The sequence below is a fragment of the Gavialis gangeticus genome, unplaced genomic scaffold, assembly GCF_001723915.1.
Source record: "Gavialis gangeticus isolate Ggan-Ray unplaced genomic scaffold, GavGan_comp1, whole genome shotgun sequence".
Classification (NCBI taxonomy): domain Eukaryota; kingdom Metazoa; phylum Chordata; order Crocodylia; family Gavialidae; genus Gavialis; species Gavialis gangeticus.
In genome coordinates, this window is record NW_017728997.1 from 44,193,064 (window position 1) to 44,213,500 (window position 20,437).

At 41.9% G+C, this 20,437-nt stretch overlaps 1 protein-coding gene across 1 annotated transcript in view; it reads right to left on the minus strand.

Moving 5' to 3' along the window:
* The window catches only part of IARS (isoleucyl-tRNA synthetase), a 319,713-nt gene that overhangs the window by 58,687 nt on the left and 240,589 nt on the right, over nt 1–20,437 (minus strand). The window contains exons 24-30 of the mRNA XM_019505112.1: nt 19,558–19,679; nt 15,908–16,010; nt 15,627–15,710; nt 14,288–14,462; nt 7,699–7,811; nt 7,075–7,170; nt 6,034–6,210 (exon numbers count right to left, since the gene is read on the minus strand). Of these exons, the coding sequence (XP_019360657.1) occupies nt 6,034–6,210; nt 7,075–7,170; nt 7,699–7,811; nt 14,288–14,462; nt 15,627–15,710; nt 15,908–16,010; nt 19,558–19,679 (870 nt within the window). The remainder of the gene's footprint in view (nt 1–6,033; nt 6,211–7,074; nt 7,171–7,698; nt 7,812–14,287; nt 14,463–15,626; nt 15,711–15,907; nt 16,011–19,557; nt 19,680–20,437) is intronic.

Sequence of the window (20,437 nt, forward strand, 5' to 3'; positions counted from 1 at the left end):
TGCAGCTAACACATAACAAATGATAATAACTGAAAGCAAAATTAAAGCTGTATACATAGCTCCATCGAGCAACATAGGAATATATTTATTCACTGAAAAATATTTCCAAAGGGTGTTCTCTCCATTTTATTTCAGTTATTTTTACTGGCCACTCTAAATATGACAAAACCATTACTGAAAAATGTGGGTAGTCTCCTGAGCACTGCAGCTGTAAAGAGTAACACCTGTGCTAAGAAGTCAAACTCTGCAGTCACAGAATCACAGAGAAGTAGGGCTGGAAGGGACCTCCAGAAGTCATCTAGTTCAACTACCTGCCCGAGGCAGAATGATCTCTATCCAAACCATCCTGTACAAACCATAATATAAGGTCTACGTAAGAATACTGTCAACCCTGACACAGCATAGACCTAACATCCTAGCCTGCCACAGGTAAATCAGGGGAACCACAGCAGCCAATGTCTTGCTTCTATTAAATGGTGTCAATATAAAAAGAGGTAGAGGGCCATGCCTCCCATTACAGAGGAAGGCAAAAACCCCCACAGTTCATATCAATCTGTGGTAAAATTCCTTCCTGACCTCAGATAGGGCTATCAGTCTGACTCTGAGAAGAGGAGCAAGACCCTGTTGCCAGGAACCTCCAGCTTTGGTCCCAGTAGGCACACCCTAGTCAAAGTCCCCAGCCTTGGCTGTAGCCAACACCTTGCGTCTCCAAGGAAGGCTTAAAAACACTTAGACACATGTAGCAGAAAACAGGGGAGGTGGGCAGGCCCACCAGCAAAACCCAGAAGCATGGCAAATACCCACATTAAAACACAGGCATAGCAACACCTAGATCACCCCTGACCAGTGACTGCCCAACCTCTTCTTCAACATCTCCAATGATGGAGAGTCCACAACTTACCTAGGTAGTCTATTCCACTGCTACACTATTCTAACAGTGAAGAAGTTTTTCCAGATATCCAATCTAAACTTACTTTGCTGCAACTCTAAGCTATTGGGCCACATCCTTCTCTATGAAAAAAGAAAGAAAAGATACTTTCCTTCTTTCTTATGACAGCCCTTCAAGTATTTGAAGACTCCCCTCTTAAACGCCTTTTCCGCAATCTGAATATGCCTAGCTCCTTCAGCCTCTCGTATGACCTGCTTTGCAAGCCTTTTACCATCTTTGTTGCCCGCCTCTGGACCTTCTTTAAAATCTGCATGTTCTTTTTAAAATGTGAAGCCCAGAACTGCTCACACTATTCCAGATGAGACCTAACCAACACTGAGTAGAGAGGCACTATCATTTCTCATGTCCTGCACCTATTGCTTCTATTGATACATCCCAAAACCACATTTGCCTTTTGTGGAGCTGCATCAAACTGCAGACTCATATTGAGTCTGTGATCTACCAAGACTCTCAAGTCCTTTTTCATGGTGCTAACGTCAAGCCAGATGTCACCCATTTTATACTTCCTTTTGATTATTCCTCATGAGGTAAAGCATCTTGCATTCATCTGCACTGAACTTCAACCTGTTGTTAGCTCTAACCCAACTTTACAATTGGTTGAGATCTTTCTGAATTGCATTCACACCCTTTGGCTATGGACAGAAATTAACCATAAACCAGTATAAGTGATTGGAAACCAGTTCAAATCTGTAACAACAGAAGTTCAGTGCACATAAACTGCTTCCAAAATGGCCAAAACCAGTTTAAGATAAACCTGGATGGATGTAGTGATTTAGGTTAAATTGGTTTATCAAACTTCTGTCCCAGTTCCCCTCCAGATTCAAGTTAACCCAGTATCCCAGGATGCCTTGCACCTCCTCCACCAGCCCCCACTTGCAGGGTGAGCTAGCTAGTCTTGGCCCAAACTGTCTGCTCCAGCTGAGCAGGGAGGTGCGTTTTAGCACCCCTCAGCTTCTGGCCTGGGCCACTGCAGGCATGTGGCTGCATTTCCAGGATCAAGTGAAGGTCTGTTCATGTGCTTATCAGTTCAACCTATGCAGCTAAGAATAATCTGCAAAGACTGAATCGATTCAGCCTTGGGGTTTTTGACTGTATGCTTAGCCCTGGTGAATAGAAAGAAACTTTCTATTCTTCCATTTAAATCATTAATAAACACACTGAATAGTACTGGGCCCAGAACAAAGCTCTGTGGGGCGCTCTACTTGAAACCTCCTGCCATTCTGACATGAACCTATTAATAATAACCTCCTACATGCAGCTATTGTGCCAATTATCCATCTACCTTATATTGATTGATGGGCAATCACTTGCGAACAAGTAAGATCGTCTTCAAAGGATCTTAATAGTGAGTCTGCAGGTGGCTCCATAGCCCAATTCCAGATCCACGTGTTGTTGCAGTGAGGACAGGCATTTCCAACAAGGATGGGCACCGTGCTGCTGTGCTGGATGTTCTGATGTTCTTTTCGCCTGTGCTTCTTTTCCTCTTCTGCCTGTTGACAAGCTGTTTCAAAGTATTGAGGTCCCTCCCAAACAGCCTTCCTTCATTTTGGTCGGTCCTGAGCAAGGATCTCCCAAGTGTTGATGTTGGTGTTACAACTCTTCATGTTTGCCTTCAGGGTGTCTTTGAAGCACTTTCTTTGCCCTCCGCTACTTTGCTGACCTTTTTCAGATGTGAGAAAAAGATTCTCTTTGGAAGGCAGGAGTCAGACATGCGAACAACATGACCTGTCCAGCGAAGTTGGTTTTGGATGATTATGGCCTCAATTATGTTGGAATTTGCTTTGGCCAAGACACTGATGTTTGAGTATCTATCCTCCCAGCTAATCCGAAGCATCTTGTGAAGGCGCCATTGGTGGTACTTTTCCAAGCTCTTGAGAGGACTTCTGTATGTGGTCCATATATAATAGTTATCATAGTTTTATCTTGCCCACATTTCTCTAACTTATTCATGAGAAAGTCATGCAGGCCCTTGTCAAAAGCCTCACTGAAGTCCAGATATGTTAAGCACAGCACTCCCATCAGCAATTACTTTGTCAAAGAAGAAGAAAAAGTTTGACACAATCTGTTTTTCATAAATCTAGGCTGGCTCCTTGTAATTGGCCTTTCCTCCTCCAAACACTTGCAAATGGACTTCCTTAGGATATGCTCCTGTAATTTCCCAGGTATTGAGGTAAGGCTTACTGGTCTGTTGTTTTCCAGGTCCTTCCTTTTGCCTTTTTTAAAGAGGGGCACTATGTTGACCCTTTTCCAGTCCTCTAGTACCTGGTCTGTCTCCCATGACTTAATGAAGATCATTGACAAGGGCCCCAAGATCTTCTCTGTCAGTTCCTAAATAAAGTTTATCCAGCCCTGCTGACCTGAATTCATTTGGAGCTAACACAACCTCTCTTTTGTTATCTCCTCCCTCATCTTGCCCCCTTCCTTATCCAGATAATCCTTATTAGATGTCTGGCTGCATCATAATTTTTCAGTGAAAACTGAGGCAAAGCACCTGTTAAGTAGATCTACATTCTTTGAATCTTCAGTTAGGTGTCCCCCCCCCCCCGGCTTGTTAACAGAGGGCCCACAGCTTCCTTTGTCCTTCTTTTCTAGCCAACACATTTACAGAACTTCTTGTTGTCCTTAAACTTCTTTGCCAGGTGCATCTCATTCTTTATCTTTGCCTTCTTGATTTTGTCCCAGCAGGTTCTTGTTATTTCCTGGTATGCTTCCTTGACAACCTGCCCATTCTTCCATACCTGTATACTTTCCTTTTGCATTTGAGGCACTTTAAAAGCTCCTTGTGCAGCCACATTGGTCTCTTGCCATTCTTATGCTTCCATTGTGTCAGGACAGTTTTTTGTTGGGCTTCCAATTTTGTTCCCTTTAGAAGCTGCCAGCCCTCCTTTATCCTTCAGTCTATCCACCTATGACACTATGCCCATTAACTCCTTGAGCTGGATTAAATCCAACTTTTTGAAACCTAGCATCCTAATTTTGCTGACCTCTTGCTATCCCCATCTCAGGATCTTAAATTCTATCATATTGTGATTACTTCGTCCCAAATTCCATCACTTTCATATCTTTCACCAGTTCTTCCCTGTTGGTCAGGAAGAGATCCAAGATTGATGATCCCCTAGTTGTATCCTCCACTTTATGGAAGAGAATATTGTCCTCCATATAAGTTGGAACCAGCCTGACATTTCATGTTTGGCTGCACTGTTCTTCCAGCACGTTTGGAAAACTATAGTCTGCCATCAGTACCATCCCATAGCCCAGTGTTTTCCAACCTTTTTCCCCCCATGGCACGCTTACCTAAATAAAAAAGCACCGTGGAACACCGGACATGGAGCAGGCAGGGTTGAGGGGGTGCACTGACCAGGGAGGGGTGTGGTGCACGGCCACCTGGATGATGACACGGAGGGGTGGCACACTGCCAGCCGGATGGCATTTTGGGCTAAAGGCACACCCCCTGTCTAGCTGGAGCCATGCTCCCAGTCTGTCTGTACGCGAAACAGCAGCGGGGGGGGAAGGGGGCTGGCTCCAGCAGCACACCAGTTGGGAAACGCTGCTATAGCTTTTGGATAGATTTGTCACCTGCTTGAAGTGTGACTCATCCACCTCCTCTTCCTGATTTGGTGGCCTTGAAAATCATACCGCTTAAAATGTCCTCATTCCTTCCATTTTCACCACTATCACAAATTCACCTGAACTAAATTCAATTTTTAGAGTCCTTACATTCTCCAATATTAATTCAAACATTTTACATCAACTTTCTAAGGTCAAATTGCCCAGTAAACAGCACTGCAACCAAGCAAATATCTAACAGAAACATCTCAATCTTCTTGCCGACACCCAGTTTTTACTATACTCTCTAATTTTCCATAAAATTTCCCAACGCCTTGTCATGAAACGTCTCAGAAATTTAACTCTATACTGGTAGAGAGGGAATAAAGATGGATAGAAATTTCTCCCACTTCCTTTTCAAACACGGCCAGGATATATGGCATTCTGCAAAATATAATATACAGATTCATTCTATTTAGTCTTGAAATTCTGTATGACATTTGGGTCAAAGCTTCCATTTTATTAAAAAACATCTGTAAAGAATGTTTATGAAACTATTAAGTCTGAACAGAATAGGGGGGTAAAGATACAGAGGTGACCATATGCAGTCCAAAAAAGCTAAGAGAGTAGGCCAACTAGCTAAAATTCATCATATTCTTTTGCTCAAGGTGATCATGCAAAATGGAACTCTGGTTAAAAGCAGGATTTAAATGATTCTTCAGAGAGCAGGGACTATCCACTTGCAGCCCACAGACCCCTACAGCCAGCTCTCCCACTGCCATACGTGGGGTGAGAGGGTAGGGAGCACGCACCACTGGCAAGGCCTCTGTGACAGGGGGCTACTGACCTACCCCATGTTGTAGGAAATGCAGCCAGAGCTGCATGCCATTTGTCCACCTGAACAGTAGGTAGGACATTCCTGGGGTCCACCCTCACGGTGTATGGTACCAGAGGTAAGTGCAGCCCCTGGCTGTGCTGAAGTTGGACAGCACTGTTATAGGGATACAAATGATTAGATATGAACTTGATCCATTAGCTCTACTTCATCTTTACACCTCACATGAAATGCAAAGTACAGCCGCTTAAGCAAAGACAGATTTGACATTAAATTAACAAATTAGCCTAATATAAAGCCTCTGAGATTTGTCTGATGTCTGATCCAAGATAAGTATTAGTGGGAAGAAATGTATCTTTACCCCTGTATTCTGTTCGTGACTTCTCTATGGTTGCAGGGGACATTAGTCCAAGAAATTATAATCAAAACTTTTGTAAGAGGCTGCCTGAAACAGCTCCTACATAAATATTTTTACATTTAAATATGTAGCTTAATTTTCAAAGATACTGGACAAAGAGGTAACTGACTTTTGTCTCAGACATGTTAATTATAGCAATGGAGAATTCTGAGACAGATTCAGCCACCTGATAAAATGAATATTTACTACCAAGAACATAAAGTATCACTTATAATCCAATACATCACTCAGTTAAAACCAATCAATACAGAGGACAGCATGTTCAGAAGGATTCTTCTTTCTTACTTGAGTTCTCTCCTGTATGAGCACTTCTTTTGAGGTAGGCACTGGGTATGGCTTCAGAGTAGCTTTTATTGTTGCAAAAATGAAATCTGTGTGCTCTTTAATAACCGATTCCAAGTAGTCACCTTCTGGAGTTGATCTGTAATACACTATAATCTCATCCGTAGGAACCAGATTACGCTAAGAAACCAAAAATGTAATTAGGTGACGGGAAAATAATCTGTAAAAATTGCTTCTAAGAGATACTTGTTAAAACATTAAAAAATATTTTAAAGTATTAACCATATATTTATTAGCATTGAATTTAAAGTTTTTGTAAAAATGAAAACAGGGATATTGTTTGTTTTTGTTTTTTGTTTTTTACAAAAGCTGTGTTTTACCAAGCACTAATTGTATTTTGCTGAATCAAACTAATTAATTTTATAAAAATTCATGTTTTTGTTATGCAAAACAATTTGAAGGGGATCAAAGACTAATCTCAGACCAAAACTTTGACAAATTAAATGTATAGTTTTGGGTCAATCTGCAGCTGTCATAACCATGTACTGAAACTGACATATGCTCTATGTTACTGAACACAGAGAACATGAAAAAGGGTTTAGTAACCCAATGGTAAGAATTTATGGCCCTAGATTATAGCAGTAAACTGAAGGTGTACAGAAACAGCATTAAACATATTAAAGATAATAATATTACCAATACTGACATGCAATAAAACTAGAAAAGAACATGAGCAAGAAAATAAAATTGTCTTTATGTCATTCCTAAAATATGTTTTTTCAGTTGTCAACTCTTTATTCCTGTTGCTGACATGTTACGTTGTACATCCCTAGACATAAGTAATGGTTGTATTCCCAGTTGCTAAGAGATAAGAAACCATAAGTTATCTCAACATGGATTGTTTCCATTTATGTCTGATCAGCAGGTTGCAAGCCCTCCACATAAGATTGAATTACATGAGGATGCATTTCAGTTTGGTCATTTCAATTCCCTCTGTATACTGCCGAAGGACATATTTTAGGAAGATCATGTTTCCTTACTTACCTTCTTGCGAAGTTTTTGGATGCGATTTATCACTTCACGAGCAACTCCTTCATCAACCATTGACTGATCTGGGGTGACATCTAAGAGAACTAAAATCTAAAATAAGGTATCAGAATCATTAGTAAAATATGCTAAAATAAATCCATTAAAAACAAAGCTGTTTAGTTAATTCTGATTATGGGGAGGCGAGAGAGTTAATCCTATTTGAAAGATTAACCCCCTGTATGTTTTTCAAAGTCATCTTTCTTAATTACCAAAATCAGCCTTCACTCCTCTTGTACAAACTACTGCATCATAAGCAATTCTTATGGAGGAGGCCAAGTTACCCATTATATTGGAATTTTAGTGGCAATTCTAGTGACATGGACAAACACCCAGAAAAATGAACTGAGATTAAAGATCTCATTTCCAGTTATGCACCAACTTTTATGAAAGTCTAAAAGTGAAAATCTAGTGGAATCACTAGTGGATCTAAAAGTGAAAGTCTAGTGGAATCACTTACTCTGCTACAAGTCTTCATTACTTAAATTGTTAAAACATTTCTTCAAAATTGTTAAAATATTTCTTCATTGGGGTAACTTTTGAATAAACCAAAGGATAAAAAATAATTACTACTATTAATACCTGAGCATCAGAATGTGCCTCATACTGGGCAGAGCATCCTGTGATTTGATCAAAGGTGTACATGAGACGAAGATCTTCCTCATGTAGTTCGTGGCCTTCCACTAAGATAATCCCTGTATAATAATACAATTATTTAAGTTACAGGACTATAGAATCATAGGAAAGTAGGGCTGGAACGGACCTTACGAAGTCATCTAGTCCAGCTCCTAAATTAAGGCAGGGGCATCCTTGACTAAACCATCCCAGCTAAGTGTCTGTGTAACCTGCTTTTGAAAGCTTCTAAGGAAAAAGACTCCACAGCTTCTTTAGGTAGCCTGTTCAAATGCCTGAACTTTCCCATAGTCAGAAATTTCCTCCTAATCTCCAGCCTAAATTCCACCTGCGGCAGTTTGAGCCCACTGTTCTTAGTCCCTTTCCCTACAGTCACAGCGAAAAACCCTATCCCCATCCTCTCTGCATCACTCTTAAGGTATTTGAAGTGTTATCTATTTCCGCCTCCATCTTCTCTTCTCCAGATAAAATTAACTCTTTCAATCTTTCCTTATAAGTCATGTCTTCCAGGCCCCTGGTCATTTTGGCTGCTCTACACTGTACTCCTCCCAAACTGTCCACATCCTTCTTGACATTTGGGTCTCAAAAGCAGACAGTACTCCAAGAGAGGCCTCACCAGTTCTGAACAGAGCAGAAGGATCATTTCCTTTGATTTGCAAGTGACACTCCTATTAATACAACACAGACATTAATGCTGTTGGCTTTTTTTTTGCAACTAGAGCACACTGTTGGCTCACATGAAGCTTATGGCCAACCACAGACCCTACGTCCTACTCTGCAATACTGTAACAAAGCCAATCATTCCTTAGTTTATATTTGTGCATGTGGTTATTCCATCTCAAGTGCAGGACTTTACACTTGGTTTTGATGAATCTCACCTGATTGACTGCAGAACATTTTTCCAATCTATCCAAATCATTTTGTATCCTAGCCCTACCCTCCAGAATGTCTGCACTTCCACCTATACTCAGTATCATCAGCAAATCTGCTAGGCGTGCACTCAATCCCATTATCCAAATAATTAAGATGTTGAGCAATACCAGACCCAGGACAGACCCTTGGGGAACCCCACTTGATATTTCTTCCCAGCTAGACATTGAACCATTGACTACTAACACACTGAGCATGACGATCCAACCAGTTATGTATCTACCATACAGTACTTGCATCTGGTCTGTATTTCCTTAGTTTGCTAATGAGAATACTGTAGGAAAGAGTGGCCTTCTTAAGTCAAGGGTGGGAGTTCCTCAAAGAGTCCTTATTTAAGTACATAGGGAGCAAGAAGGTGGTGCAGGGTAACATAGGGCCTCTACAGAATGGTTTAGGGCAACTTGTAACAGACAGGATGGATAAAGCAGAGCTTTTAAATGACTTCTTTGCATCTTTGTTCCTGGACACCAATACAAACACAACTCCCAATAAGACTTTAGTTTGGTGTGGGAGAAATACCAATCCACCTATGGTTAGTGCTTACCTAGTGAAGGGGCACGTGGAGGGGTTGAACATATTTAAGTTGGCAGGCCCTGATTATCTTCACCCAAGGGTACTAAAGGAATTGGCTGGTGTCAGTGCAAGTGTTTGAGTGCTTGTGGCACTCAGGACAGGTCCCAGAAGACTGGAAAAGGGCCAATGTGATCCCTATTTTCAAGAAGGGGAGGAAGGAGGACCCAGGGAATTATAGGCCGGTTAGCCTTACCTCTATTCTTGGCAAGATCTTAGAAAAAATCATAAAGGATCACATTTGTGGGGGGCCAGCAGGTAACACAATGATAAGGGGAAACCAGCATGGGTTTATAGCAGGCACATCCTGCCCGACTAACCTGGTCTCTTTTTATGACCAGGTCACAAAGTGCTTAGATGCAGGGGTGGAGATGGATGCTATCTACTTGGACTTTAAAAAGGCTTTCAACACAGTGTTGAACCCAATTCTTACAAGCAAACTGAGTAGCTGTGATGTGGATTTTTTCCACAATGAGGTGGGTGAAAAACTGGCTTATGGGACGCACACAGAGAGTGATGGTAGAAGGGGCAGTTTCTCCCTGGAGAGATGTGGACAGTGGTGTTCTCCAGGGCTCTGTCCTTGGACCAGTGCTGTTCAATATCTTCATCAGTGACTGATGAATGATCAGTGAATGAGGGCATTGAAAGCACTCTGTCCAAATTTGCAGATGACACCAAACTATGGGTACGGTAAACACAATGGAGGGCAAGGAGTGAATCCAGGTGGATTCAGAGACTGGGGAAGTGGGTGGATCAGAATAGGATGCAATTTAACAAGGATAAGTGCAAGGTGCTGCACCTGGGGAGAAAAATCTCCAATACACCTATAGATTGGGAAGTATCGTTCTGAGCACCATGGCAGGGGAAAGGGATCTTGGAGTCTTGGTCAACACAAAAATGAACATGAGTTGCCAATGTGACAAGGTAATAAGGCAGGGTAACCACACTCTTTCTTGCATTAGTAGGTGCATCACGAGCACGTCTAGGAAGGTGATATTTCCCCCCTGTGCAGCACTGGTCAGGCCACAGCCGGAGTAGTGCGTCCAGTTTTGGGTGCCGCACTTCAAGAGGGATGCAGATAACCTTGAGAGGGTTCAGAGAAGGGCTATTCATATGGTTGAGGGCCTGCGGGTAAGATCCTATGAAAACAGACTGAGGGACTTGAATCTCTTCAGCCTCCGCAAGAGAAGGATGAGAGGTGATGTTGCGGCCGTCTACAGACTCATCATAGGGGGTCAGCAGGGAATAGGGGATACTCCATTTATTAGGACACCCCTCGGGTTACTAGAAATAATGGCCGTAAACTAAGGAGAGTAGATTTAGATTGGCTATCAGGAAGAAATTCTTTACAGTGAAGGTTGCCAAAATATGGAATGGGCTTCCAAGGGAGGTGGTGCTTTCCCCTACCTTGGAGGTGTTCAAGAAAAGATTAGACAGGCACCTAGACGGGGTTATTTAACCCCAGCGCTCTTTCCTGCCTAGAGCAGGGAGTCAGACTCAGTGATCTACAAGGTCCTTTCCAACCCCAGAAATCTATGAAACCTATGATATACCAAGGTCCACTGCTCTCTCCTCATCCAAAGGGCCCGTCACCTTATAGAAGGAAGTCAAGCATGACTCGCTCTTGGTGCTTCTGATCACCTTGTTCTTCTTGAGGTGCTTCACAATAGATTCCCTGAGGACATGCACCATGATATTTCCAGGTATAGAGGTCAGGTTGACTGGTCTGTAGTTCCCCAGATCCTCCTCCTTCACCTTCTTGAACATGGGCACTTTTTGCCCTTTTCCAGTTGTCCAGAATCTCACCCAAAACTTCATGAGTTCTCAAAAAGAATAGTCACTGGCTCTAAAATTACCTTCGTCAGTTTCTTCTTTCCTCAAGTGCATCTCATCTGGTCCTACCAAGATGAAAGCATCTAGCCTCCCCAAGTAATCACTAACCTGGCTCTGCCATTACTCTAAGCTGTTTGTCTCCTCTCCTAGTTCTGCTGCCAATGGCACTCATCATCTGGTAGCTGCCCCCTATTTATGAAAACTGAAGTAAAAGGCATTAAATACTTCAGTCTTGTCTGCATTGTCTATGACCAGATAGACTTTTGTATGCCTTAAGGGACCTATAGAACCTCCGGTCCTCTATTACTTTTGATATACCCATAGAATTCCTTTTTATTGCCTTTTATATCCCTTATCAGCTGCATCTCAAATTATGCCTTGGCATGCCTGTGCAATACTTTCATGTTCTTCCCTAGCACTATAATCAAGTTTCCACTTCTTACAGCATTCCTTTTCAAGTTTCAACTCCTTGAAGGGATGGCTATCCAGCCAGGTTGGTCTCCTATTGCACTCCCCATTCTTCCGCCTCATTAAGATAGCTTGCTCCTGTCCCCTTAAGAGGTCCTCCTTAAAATACACCCAGCTCTCCTGGACTCCTTTCTCCTTCAGACTTGCCTCCCAAGGGATCCTGCCTACCAGTTTGTTGAAGTCTGCTTTTCTCAAGTTCAGGGTCCTTATTCTGGTGTTCTCCTTCCCTCCTCCCCTTAGGACCTTGAACTCTATCATTTCATGGTCACTGTCACCCAATTTACCTTCAACCTGCACTTTCTCCATCAATTCCTCCCTGTAAGTCAAGAAAAACTTCCCACTTCATTGGCCTCTCTACTATGTGAATCAAGAAGTTATCCCCCAACACAAGCACCTAACTGTCCTATTCTCTACCTGAGAACATTACCAAGGCTTCCATTATTGCTTCCCCTTACTAAGTTTTATCCATCTTCAGGCTCCTTACTTACCTCTGGGTTTTTGTCTCCATCCCCCAAGGAACCTAGTTAAAGCCCTCCTTGCTAGGTTTTGTACACAAAGACATTCTTCCCTCTCTCCATCAGGTGGATCCCATACTCTCCCAACAGTCCATCTTCCTGGAACACAACCCCATGGTCAAAAGAGCCAAAGCCCTGCTGGTAATACCATCTACACAGCCATATGTTGATCTCTAGGATGCATCTGTGTCTCGCTGGGCCTTTACCTTGACAGACAGATCAAGGAGAACAGCACCTGGGCCCCCATCCCTTTCACCTTTGCGCCTACAGCTATATAGTCACTGTTGATCTGCTCAAGCTCTTCTATGGCAGTAAGGGGTAGTAGCCAGAGGACCAGATGAATCTGGACAGCCTTTCTGTGACATCTTGGATGCTGGTTTCTGGCAGGCAGCAGAACTTCTGAGCCAAAAGGTGTATACGTCCATGCCTCGCAGGAGAGCATTGCCAGCCACCATCCCCCATTGCTTCTATTTGGTAGCGATGGTCTTGATCCTCCCTCCCTTTGGGGTGCATGGTTTGGCCTTCCTTGCCACTGGACTGGGCTCCTTCTCATCCAGTGTAAAGGCTTCCTACCCGTTCTCCAGCTGGACAGCTGCAGGTCAGGAAGAAGTGCTGTTCATTTCCACAGGTAACAAGATGCCAGCTTCCATGTTCCATAAAGGTCAGTCTTCCATTACTTTCTCTGGCTGTCCCTCTCCCATGATGCTGGAGGGAACTTTGTGCATTGGGTTGCAGATGTTCCAGAGCTATTCACCTTTTTCTGCAGCTCCCATACCCGATTCCTGAGAGAATCCAGCAAGAAGCATCTCGGGTTTTTAAGAGGAGGCTGGATGACCACCTTACTGGGGTCGTTTGACCCCAGTACTCTTTCCTGTCATGGCAGGGGGTCGGACTAGATGATCTGCTCAGGTCCCTTCCGACCCTAGAAACTATGAAACTATAAACTAAGAACTATAGCTTGAACAGCCAAAGGGTGAAGACACAGTGTATTTACCCCAGGGCAGCTTATCTCAGTTTTTATTCTAGAGGAAGATAACACTGGAGTACCAAGCAGATATGCAACCAGGCTCTCTTGAAATAGCTACCTGCAATAGCACTTTGCCAGGGGGATGAAGGGGGAGCTGCTAACTGCCTATTTTCATTGTACAAGCAACTACCCCAAATGAAATTGATTAGAGGTACAGATACAAAACACATCTTTAAGATATCCAAGTTAATGTTACTACAATCTTTCCATGGATCACTTTACCAGGATTTAAGTGATTTACTCAGACTGTGGACAAAAGTAACGTGGCATCTGAAATGCCTTTGAAACTCTTTAAAATGTCACCTATACAAACATAAATGCCTATTAAAGTTTTCCAAAAGTAGCTGAAACATTCCAGAATAGTGCCTCTTAAATGAGGCACTATTGAAGCATTTCTTGTGTGCGCATGAGGGCAGGAGAACCACAGGTCCCCCCAGAACTCCAGTTCTCTGTTCTCCCCTCCATCCACAGGGGAGGGAAGGAGACAGTCTGGCAGACTGTCCAGCCCCTGGGTGCCATTCCCTGATCCTGGCCACTGTGGCACTCACCAAACCCTACTGCCACTGGTACCAACTTTCCATCCCCAATACCATCTAACTCTGCTCTGGTGGGATGGAGAGAAGAGAGGTTTGGGAAACTGGGGCTGGAGAGCCTGGCACCAGCAGTTGTTCTCCAGCTTCAACCCCTCACCAAGACCCTGGGGGTTTTTAAGAGGAGGTTAGATAAACACCTTGCTGGGGTTGTTTGACCCCAGTACTCTTTCCTGCCATGGCAGGGGGCCGGACTAGATGATCTGCTCAGGTCCCTTCCGACCCTAGAAACTATAAAACTAAGATTCTCCAATCAACTGCCCTGCAGCAGAAGGGAAGAGTGGGGTCACAGGTTGCTGCAGGCTCCTGTAGCATGCCCTGGCTGACCACAGCTCCACACAGCCACTGTTATTTTGAAGTGTTCCAGCTGGAGAGACACCACAGGGGCTGCACATAGGACCTGTTGCTTGGATATGTTGGTTTCAAAAGTTACTTCTGTCTGCACCCTCTGTAATAAGTATATACATTCCATGCCTGGTTCACCTTTACTACCACTTATTTTACTCTGGGGAGTGTCTGTACCACGAGAATCCTGAAATCCTTTTGGCTCCTCTTCTTTAGATGAGCCTCTCTGCCATTAGTCAGTAACCTGCTTTTCCACACACCTGTCTTTTGAAATTTCTCCAGCTGCTCACTCTTCAGCTCCTTGATAGCAGCCATAACAGGCTTAAAGGCACCTTTCAGACGCTTTCCGAGCACCATGTGATCTGGTTCTGCTCTGAGCCGGATTCCATATTTATCTTTATCAGTAGACAGTGTAACTTGACGCACATTAAGCTCCTGTAGAAATTCACCAAAGAAAATATAGACTTAAGAACAAGTTTCTAAGCCAGTATTACTAGAACACATGATAGAAAAAGAGCTTCAGCACAAGAGGAATTACAGAAAACTCCAAATCTTGGGCACTGTCTAGATGTGCCAACAAATAATAGGAGTAATCTTCTGCCAGTGTAACAACATATCAAGACAACAGTTAGGTTATTCTCTGCGATATTCATCTTGTTGCCATTTTAACTATTGTTCTTATGCACTGGACTTGATAGAAGAATACACTATATCTAGCTGTAAACTTAACCACCAGTTCTTTGGGCTTTCTAAAAGGCTTGCAGTAACTGGTTATCTGCTTTGTAAAACTGAATTAGAAAAGCTATTCCAGACCTTTTCAAACCTAAAACTGTATCTCAAGATATAGTTTTTCTGTCATTTTTTTACTCAAAACAGAGCTTTCCAACTTCTGCCCCCCACTCCAAGCACTGCCATACCTGCATCCCGCCCCCACAAAACCCCCCGACTTGCTAATGGACTCAGATTAAAGACAGAGTACTTCAGCTGGACATAGCAGGGGACGCAAAAAATAACTGCAAGGAGTTCTACAGACTGTAAGACCTTACCTGTTTCACTGTCCTTATTTTTTTAATAACAAAACATGGGAAAAACAGTTCCAGCTCTGAGAATTCCTGGAACATATCAAACTGTTTCCTGCTTTTACATTTCAGTTGGAATGCTCCAACTGACTTATCCTTCAACACACAATCTTGTCATGGCATTTAAATTCACTTTAACTATGTGAGAAAAATAACTACTCTTACAATTTCATGTGTGAAATTTTGCCACAATGTACTCTTGCAGTGCTTACCAATTTAATGCGTCTCATTCAGAAAACACTCCTTCTACCGATTCAATAAAGAAACAGTGTACTTATCAAGCCCTCTGAAATGATATTGGCCAATTTTGAGAAAAAGGAACTCTCATTCAGGTTATTGGTAGATTTTTGGTCATACACTACCTTTAGTTTCTGCTGACATTACTGAGAACTGTATCTTACTGAAATTTAGTGAAGTATTAATATTCTAGCTTACAGTTTGGTAGAAGAGTAAGAGAGTTTCTTTATATCCAACTTTCATGATAAAATTCCAGTAATGTGTTTTTTGATCTTACTCTTACCTCAAGTATATATTTCTCCAATGATCTAATGCTTTCCAGAGCCCCTGGATCCTGATGGATAACCACTACTTCTTTCAAAGGATACTGAAACAAAATTGAACATATTTTCAGTCTGAAGGAGAAAATAAAGGGGCACAAAGTATTATCTGATCATCTTAAATCTTTCCTTGATAATACTGCTTGTTAGAACAGATGCATTCATTTATGCTCCCCAACCCCACCTTCTTCAGAACGTATAAAGCCAATAAATACTTATGGAATACAGATGCAAGATATCCAACCTTTACTGGAATGGTTTTCCTGTCTCGTATTACACGGCCAAGCTCAATAATGGACTGCAAACAGGAAATGGCACTTTCAATTTTTTTGTCAATCAGATCTTCCCTAGAGCAAAAAGAAAAACATTAAATTGCTTTTCCTTTTGTATCTCTTAAGCAGCATTTACCTACTACCTCTCAAAAATTACATCCAGGAAATCATATTATAGTCTCTTTCCTGTAATGCAAAAAGAAAAGAGTCATCAACTCTGGAGATTTCATTAATCTCTCTCAAAGTCAACTAGTTGGATTTCACCTTGGTTATAGAGAAGGTAGGTCAGGGTGGCAACTTAGAGACTAGTTGGTCCAGAGTGATTTGAGTTTCATAGGCAACAACCTATTTCATCAGATACTATAGATGGACTTGGGGAAAAAAAAGGGGGCAGGTGTTAGTAGAAAGGATTTTACCATATTTACTCACATACCAAGCATACCTCCCCATCTCATGCCTCCCCCTAGCCCCTCCAAAATAAGCTCTCCAAAAATCAGGGTACACATCTTAGGACGCTGGTTTTTCTTCACTGGAATAGAAGGAGGGCAAAAGAAAAAGATGACACTGACTCACTGCTGCTACTTCTCCTGCGGATGCAAACAGCAGGGACAGAATACGGTATTAACCCTCTCATGACCACTTGTGAGGCAGTAGCTTTTGGCTGATTAGCGACTGAACTGGCTGAGAGTGTGCAAGCTGCTCCCTGCAGTCTATAGTATATTCATGAGAGTTGTGGTCTGGAAATTTATACAGTGAACAATTTATGGTAAAGTAGTAAGTCTTGCTACTGCCCTTGCAAGGCACTAGGGCCTAGCTTTGTTGCTGTTCTGTCCAAACCACAAAGTTCCTGTTGCTTCAACCACACTGCCTCTTGGGATGCCATCCCTCCTGGAAAATCTGTTTCCAGGAGGACTTACTGTCACAGTCAACCATAACTCCAGGGAAAAAAAATTCTACATTCTGCTTTTCAAAAGCAAGGTGTTAATTTTATTTGGAGACATATGGTATGCAAGAAAATATGGTAAATGCAAAAGAAAGGGACAGAGGAGGACCCATTGCTGACAGAGACAAAGTGTGTTGAAGAGATTCAGAGGAATAAAAAAGGCAGTTAACATACTGATAGACATAGGGCTATAGGGGTAAATAATAGGAGTTAATAGCTAGTCCAGATACTAGGATAAGAATCCACAGTCTGTTCTGAGACTATGCTGTAGTATCTGTTGAGACGGTCTCTTCTGTGGATAATTTGTTGCTCCACAATTTCACATTCAAGTTGGTTTGCAAATTTTTCTTAAGAAAACAAATGATGGAATGTGCAGGGAAGTTAAAGTGTAATGCCATGGATTTTTGTGTGTTTCTAGAATTGATGTCAAATTGGTGTTCATTCATTTTTTTTTTTTACATTGAGATTGCCAATTTGGCCAATGTAGACAGAGGAGCAGGCTCAGGTGATGGTCTGTATGATATTATGGGGAGAGCAGATAACTTTAGTTATATATTTCAGGAAGCCTTTGCACTTCAAACCTAATGATCAAGGCAAAATAGTCATTCTTTGTCGCTTTATAACCAGAAAACTTATTTCCAGGTGCTTATTTTTCAGTCAAAGCTCATATCAGAATGAAACAATAATTATCTCTTCCTTGGGAATGAGGGCAGTGGATTCTGTTGAGTACCTAAATTCAGGTAAATTTCCTTGAAGGCTACAAGTTATCAAGCCAGACAGTCATTATTGTTTTGATGCAAAATTGCATCAGAAACAGTTATGAACAAAGCAAAAACCTTACTGTAGGTGTGAGGTTGCCAACTGCATCACTAAGAGGAAAAATTTGTGGGATAAAAAATATGTAGTTGAAAGAGTAGCAAAGCCTATGGTACAAGTGTAAAGTTTAACTACAACCTAATCTATTAGTCTTAGAATTGCTGGACTAATGTTGTTGCCTATTTTGAAGTTCTGAGCTCTTAAAAATCTCTCTCTCTTAGAAGGTCTTCAAGAAGTTTTAAATTAATAGTTAAACAGAACAAAGACCATGGAGCCAGTTTTACAGCCAGTGACATTTGGACACAACCTGAAGAGTAATTTAGTTTTTAAATCTGATCCATTTTTATTTGGTTAGTTTAAAGGAACAATAAACCCAATCAATTGTACAAATCTAGTTAAATTCCTATACATCAGGATGTCTAACTGGCAGCCCATGAATGGTTAACTTGTGGCCTACAAGCTCCTGCCCAGCTGCTTCTCCCCTGCACTACTCTTTCTGCTGCTGCCAAAGCCTTCAGTTCCCTTGTTCCTTCTCTGGCTTCGACTTTCCACCCCTGCCTCCTGGGGCAGCATGGCTTGGGGAGTCTGGTCAGCACACAGAGCTCAGCTGCTCAGAAGTTGAACAGTCTTTCTGTAAGTAACATCCCTTCCATACTTCAGACATACTGCCAGTTTAACAGCATTCATAATAGCAACTTATCAGTTTCAAATTCTAATCTAAAGCATACATGAGCAACATGTCATCAGTCCTGAAAATCCAGAATGTAACTAAATCAATCTCAGATTTCTCATAACAATACTTTCTTTTATTGTGAAGCCATCAGAAGGAACACTTTTCATCAGTCTTACCTGACTAGGGAACCCTGAAGGGATAACATAAAAAGTAAGAACCATGTTAAAATTTAAGCTCTACCCTGCCCAAATCAACAAGTAAGGGACCAATGGTGTTTCTGCAGTCTTACCAGGTTATTAAACTGAGCTGCAATATCAAAAGAAATAGCATTTCCTCATTTTAAGATGACCCCACTGCTAAGCTTGGACCATACCAGAATCAAAGTGAACTTAACGGCAAGATCCTTGTCAGAGGAGTTCTTTCTGACTAGATAACCTCTTATAAAGAGACACTTTGCTTTGTTCCATTTGCAGAAATTGGACTTTTAATCTGTGCTGACAACTGATACACGGCCCGCAGGAGATAATCTCTTTAGCTTCAGATTTAGCACATAATTTTGTTAAGGAATGCTTATAGCCATATAAATTCAAGTATTCTTACAAGAGTAGGCTCCAGAGCCTACCAGTTCTTTTGGGTCTGTAGCAGGCAGACATCTAGTTAAGTGTACTGTTTGAATGTATAAAACAAAAAGAGAACACTTTGTTAAACTTCGTACCTCCGTGGTACCCTTTCATTTACCTTGTGCTCTCTTCTGGCCCCATCTAGCTGTACAACCCTAATATTTCTAATTATACAGAGAACAGCAAATGTGAGCTCTGCCCCTTTCCTCCTCAAAGTACTATATAAAGGCTAACCCAAAATCTCCAGAAACTAGTCAAGTCTTGTGAGGTTAGAATTCCTCAGGAATGACTGGTGTACTAATTGTTAAAGGAAACTATTTTAGTTCACCAAAGGGGCTTTTATTAATCAGAGGTATTCATAAAACTCTTTGTTTACATATTTTGAGTCTTAACGAACATAGGGAAATATTAAAAACTTAGCATATTTACAAAATAACTTTGTGTGCAGAAGGAACCATTACAGAAAAGTATGCTACATATATATGTTCTAGCAGACAATTAAGATCTCACTTAAACACCTAAACAAGTGAGAAAGCACAGTCATCATAATTAATAGAGGCTGTTTCTTACCTCACTTGAGGAAGCATGAGGTAGTGAATGCTCTCAATGTTCTTTTCTTGAACAGAGGCAGGATCAATAAGGGTCTTCAGATTCTGGTACAGCATTTCAGTAATAAATGGAGTATAAGGTGCCTGAAATATTATGTGTTTCATTAATATGCTAATGACTTAATTGTATACTATGTATCCACAACCAATTTAACTTTCATTATCAGAGCACACAATATTCCTGTTGAAGTATTATTACATCAGGAATCCTTGCATTACAAGGGTTTGCCTTGAGATTTCTGGTAGCTCTGCAAAAGCACACTATTTACATTACATTCTGAACCATGAAGTACAACATAAATTAAGAAACGGACACTCATGAATAAGTGAAGCTGATCACCTTCCTCTTGGACTTAATCCATTGTTCTGGGGTAGCTAAAAGATAACTGCAGTGTCTCTATATACCCCATCTACTCAAATCCAAGGTGAGGGTCCTTTCCCCATCCAAAAAAGGGGGGAGCCCCTCGTCTTGGATTAAAGTACAGGGTGGAAATTGGGGCCAGAGTCAGAACTGCAACAGCTGCCTACTAGGGGTGTGCAAAATGAGCTGTATTTGATTCAGATTGGGCCTGAATCGTGGACAGTGATTCAATTAATTGATTCAGATCACTGTCCCGATTTGATTTGGCCAAATCCGAATCTGAAGATTCAATGCTGATTCAGAGAATCAGCAATTTGGACATAGACACAGCTTTAAATGTTTTTTTCTACATACCTTGAGGTACCAGGCACGGCTCATGAATGCTGCGATGCTGGGGTGGATGGAGCATCCCACAGGAGTGCAGAGGGCTCCCCAGTGCGCTAAGCAGCAGACCCAGAAGCACTTCCGGCCCACTTCCGGG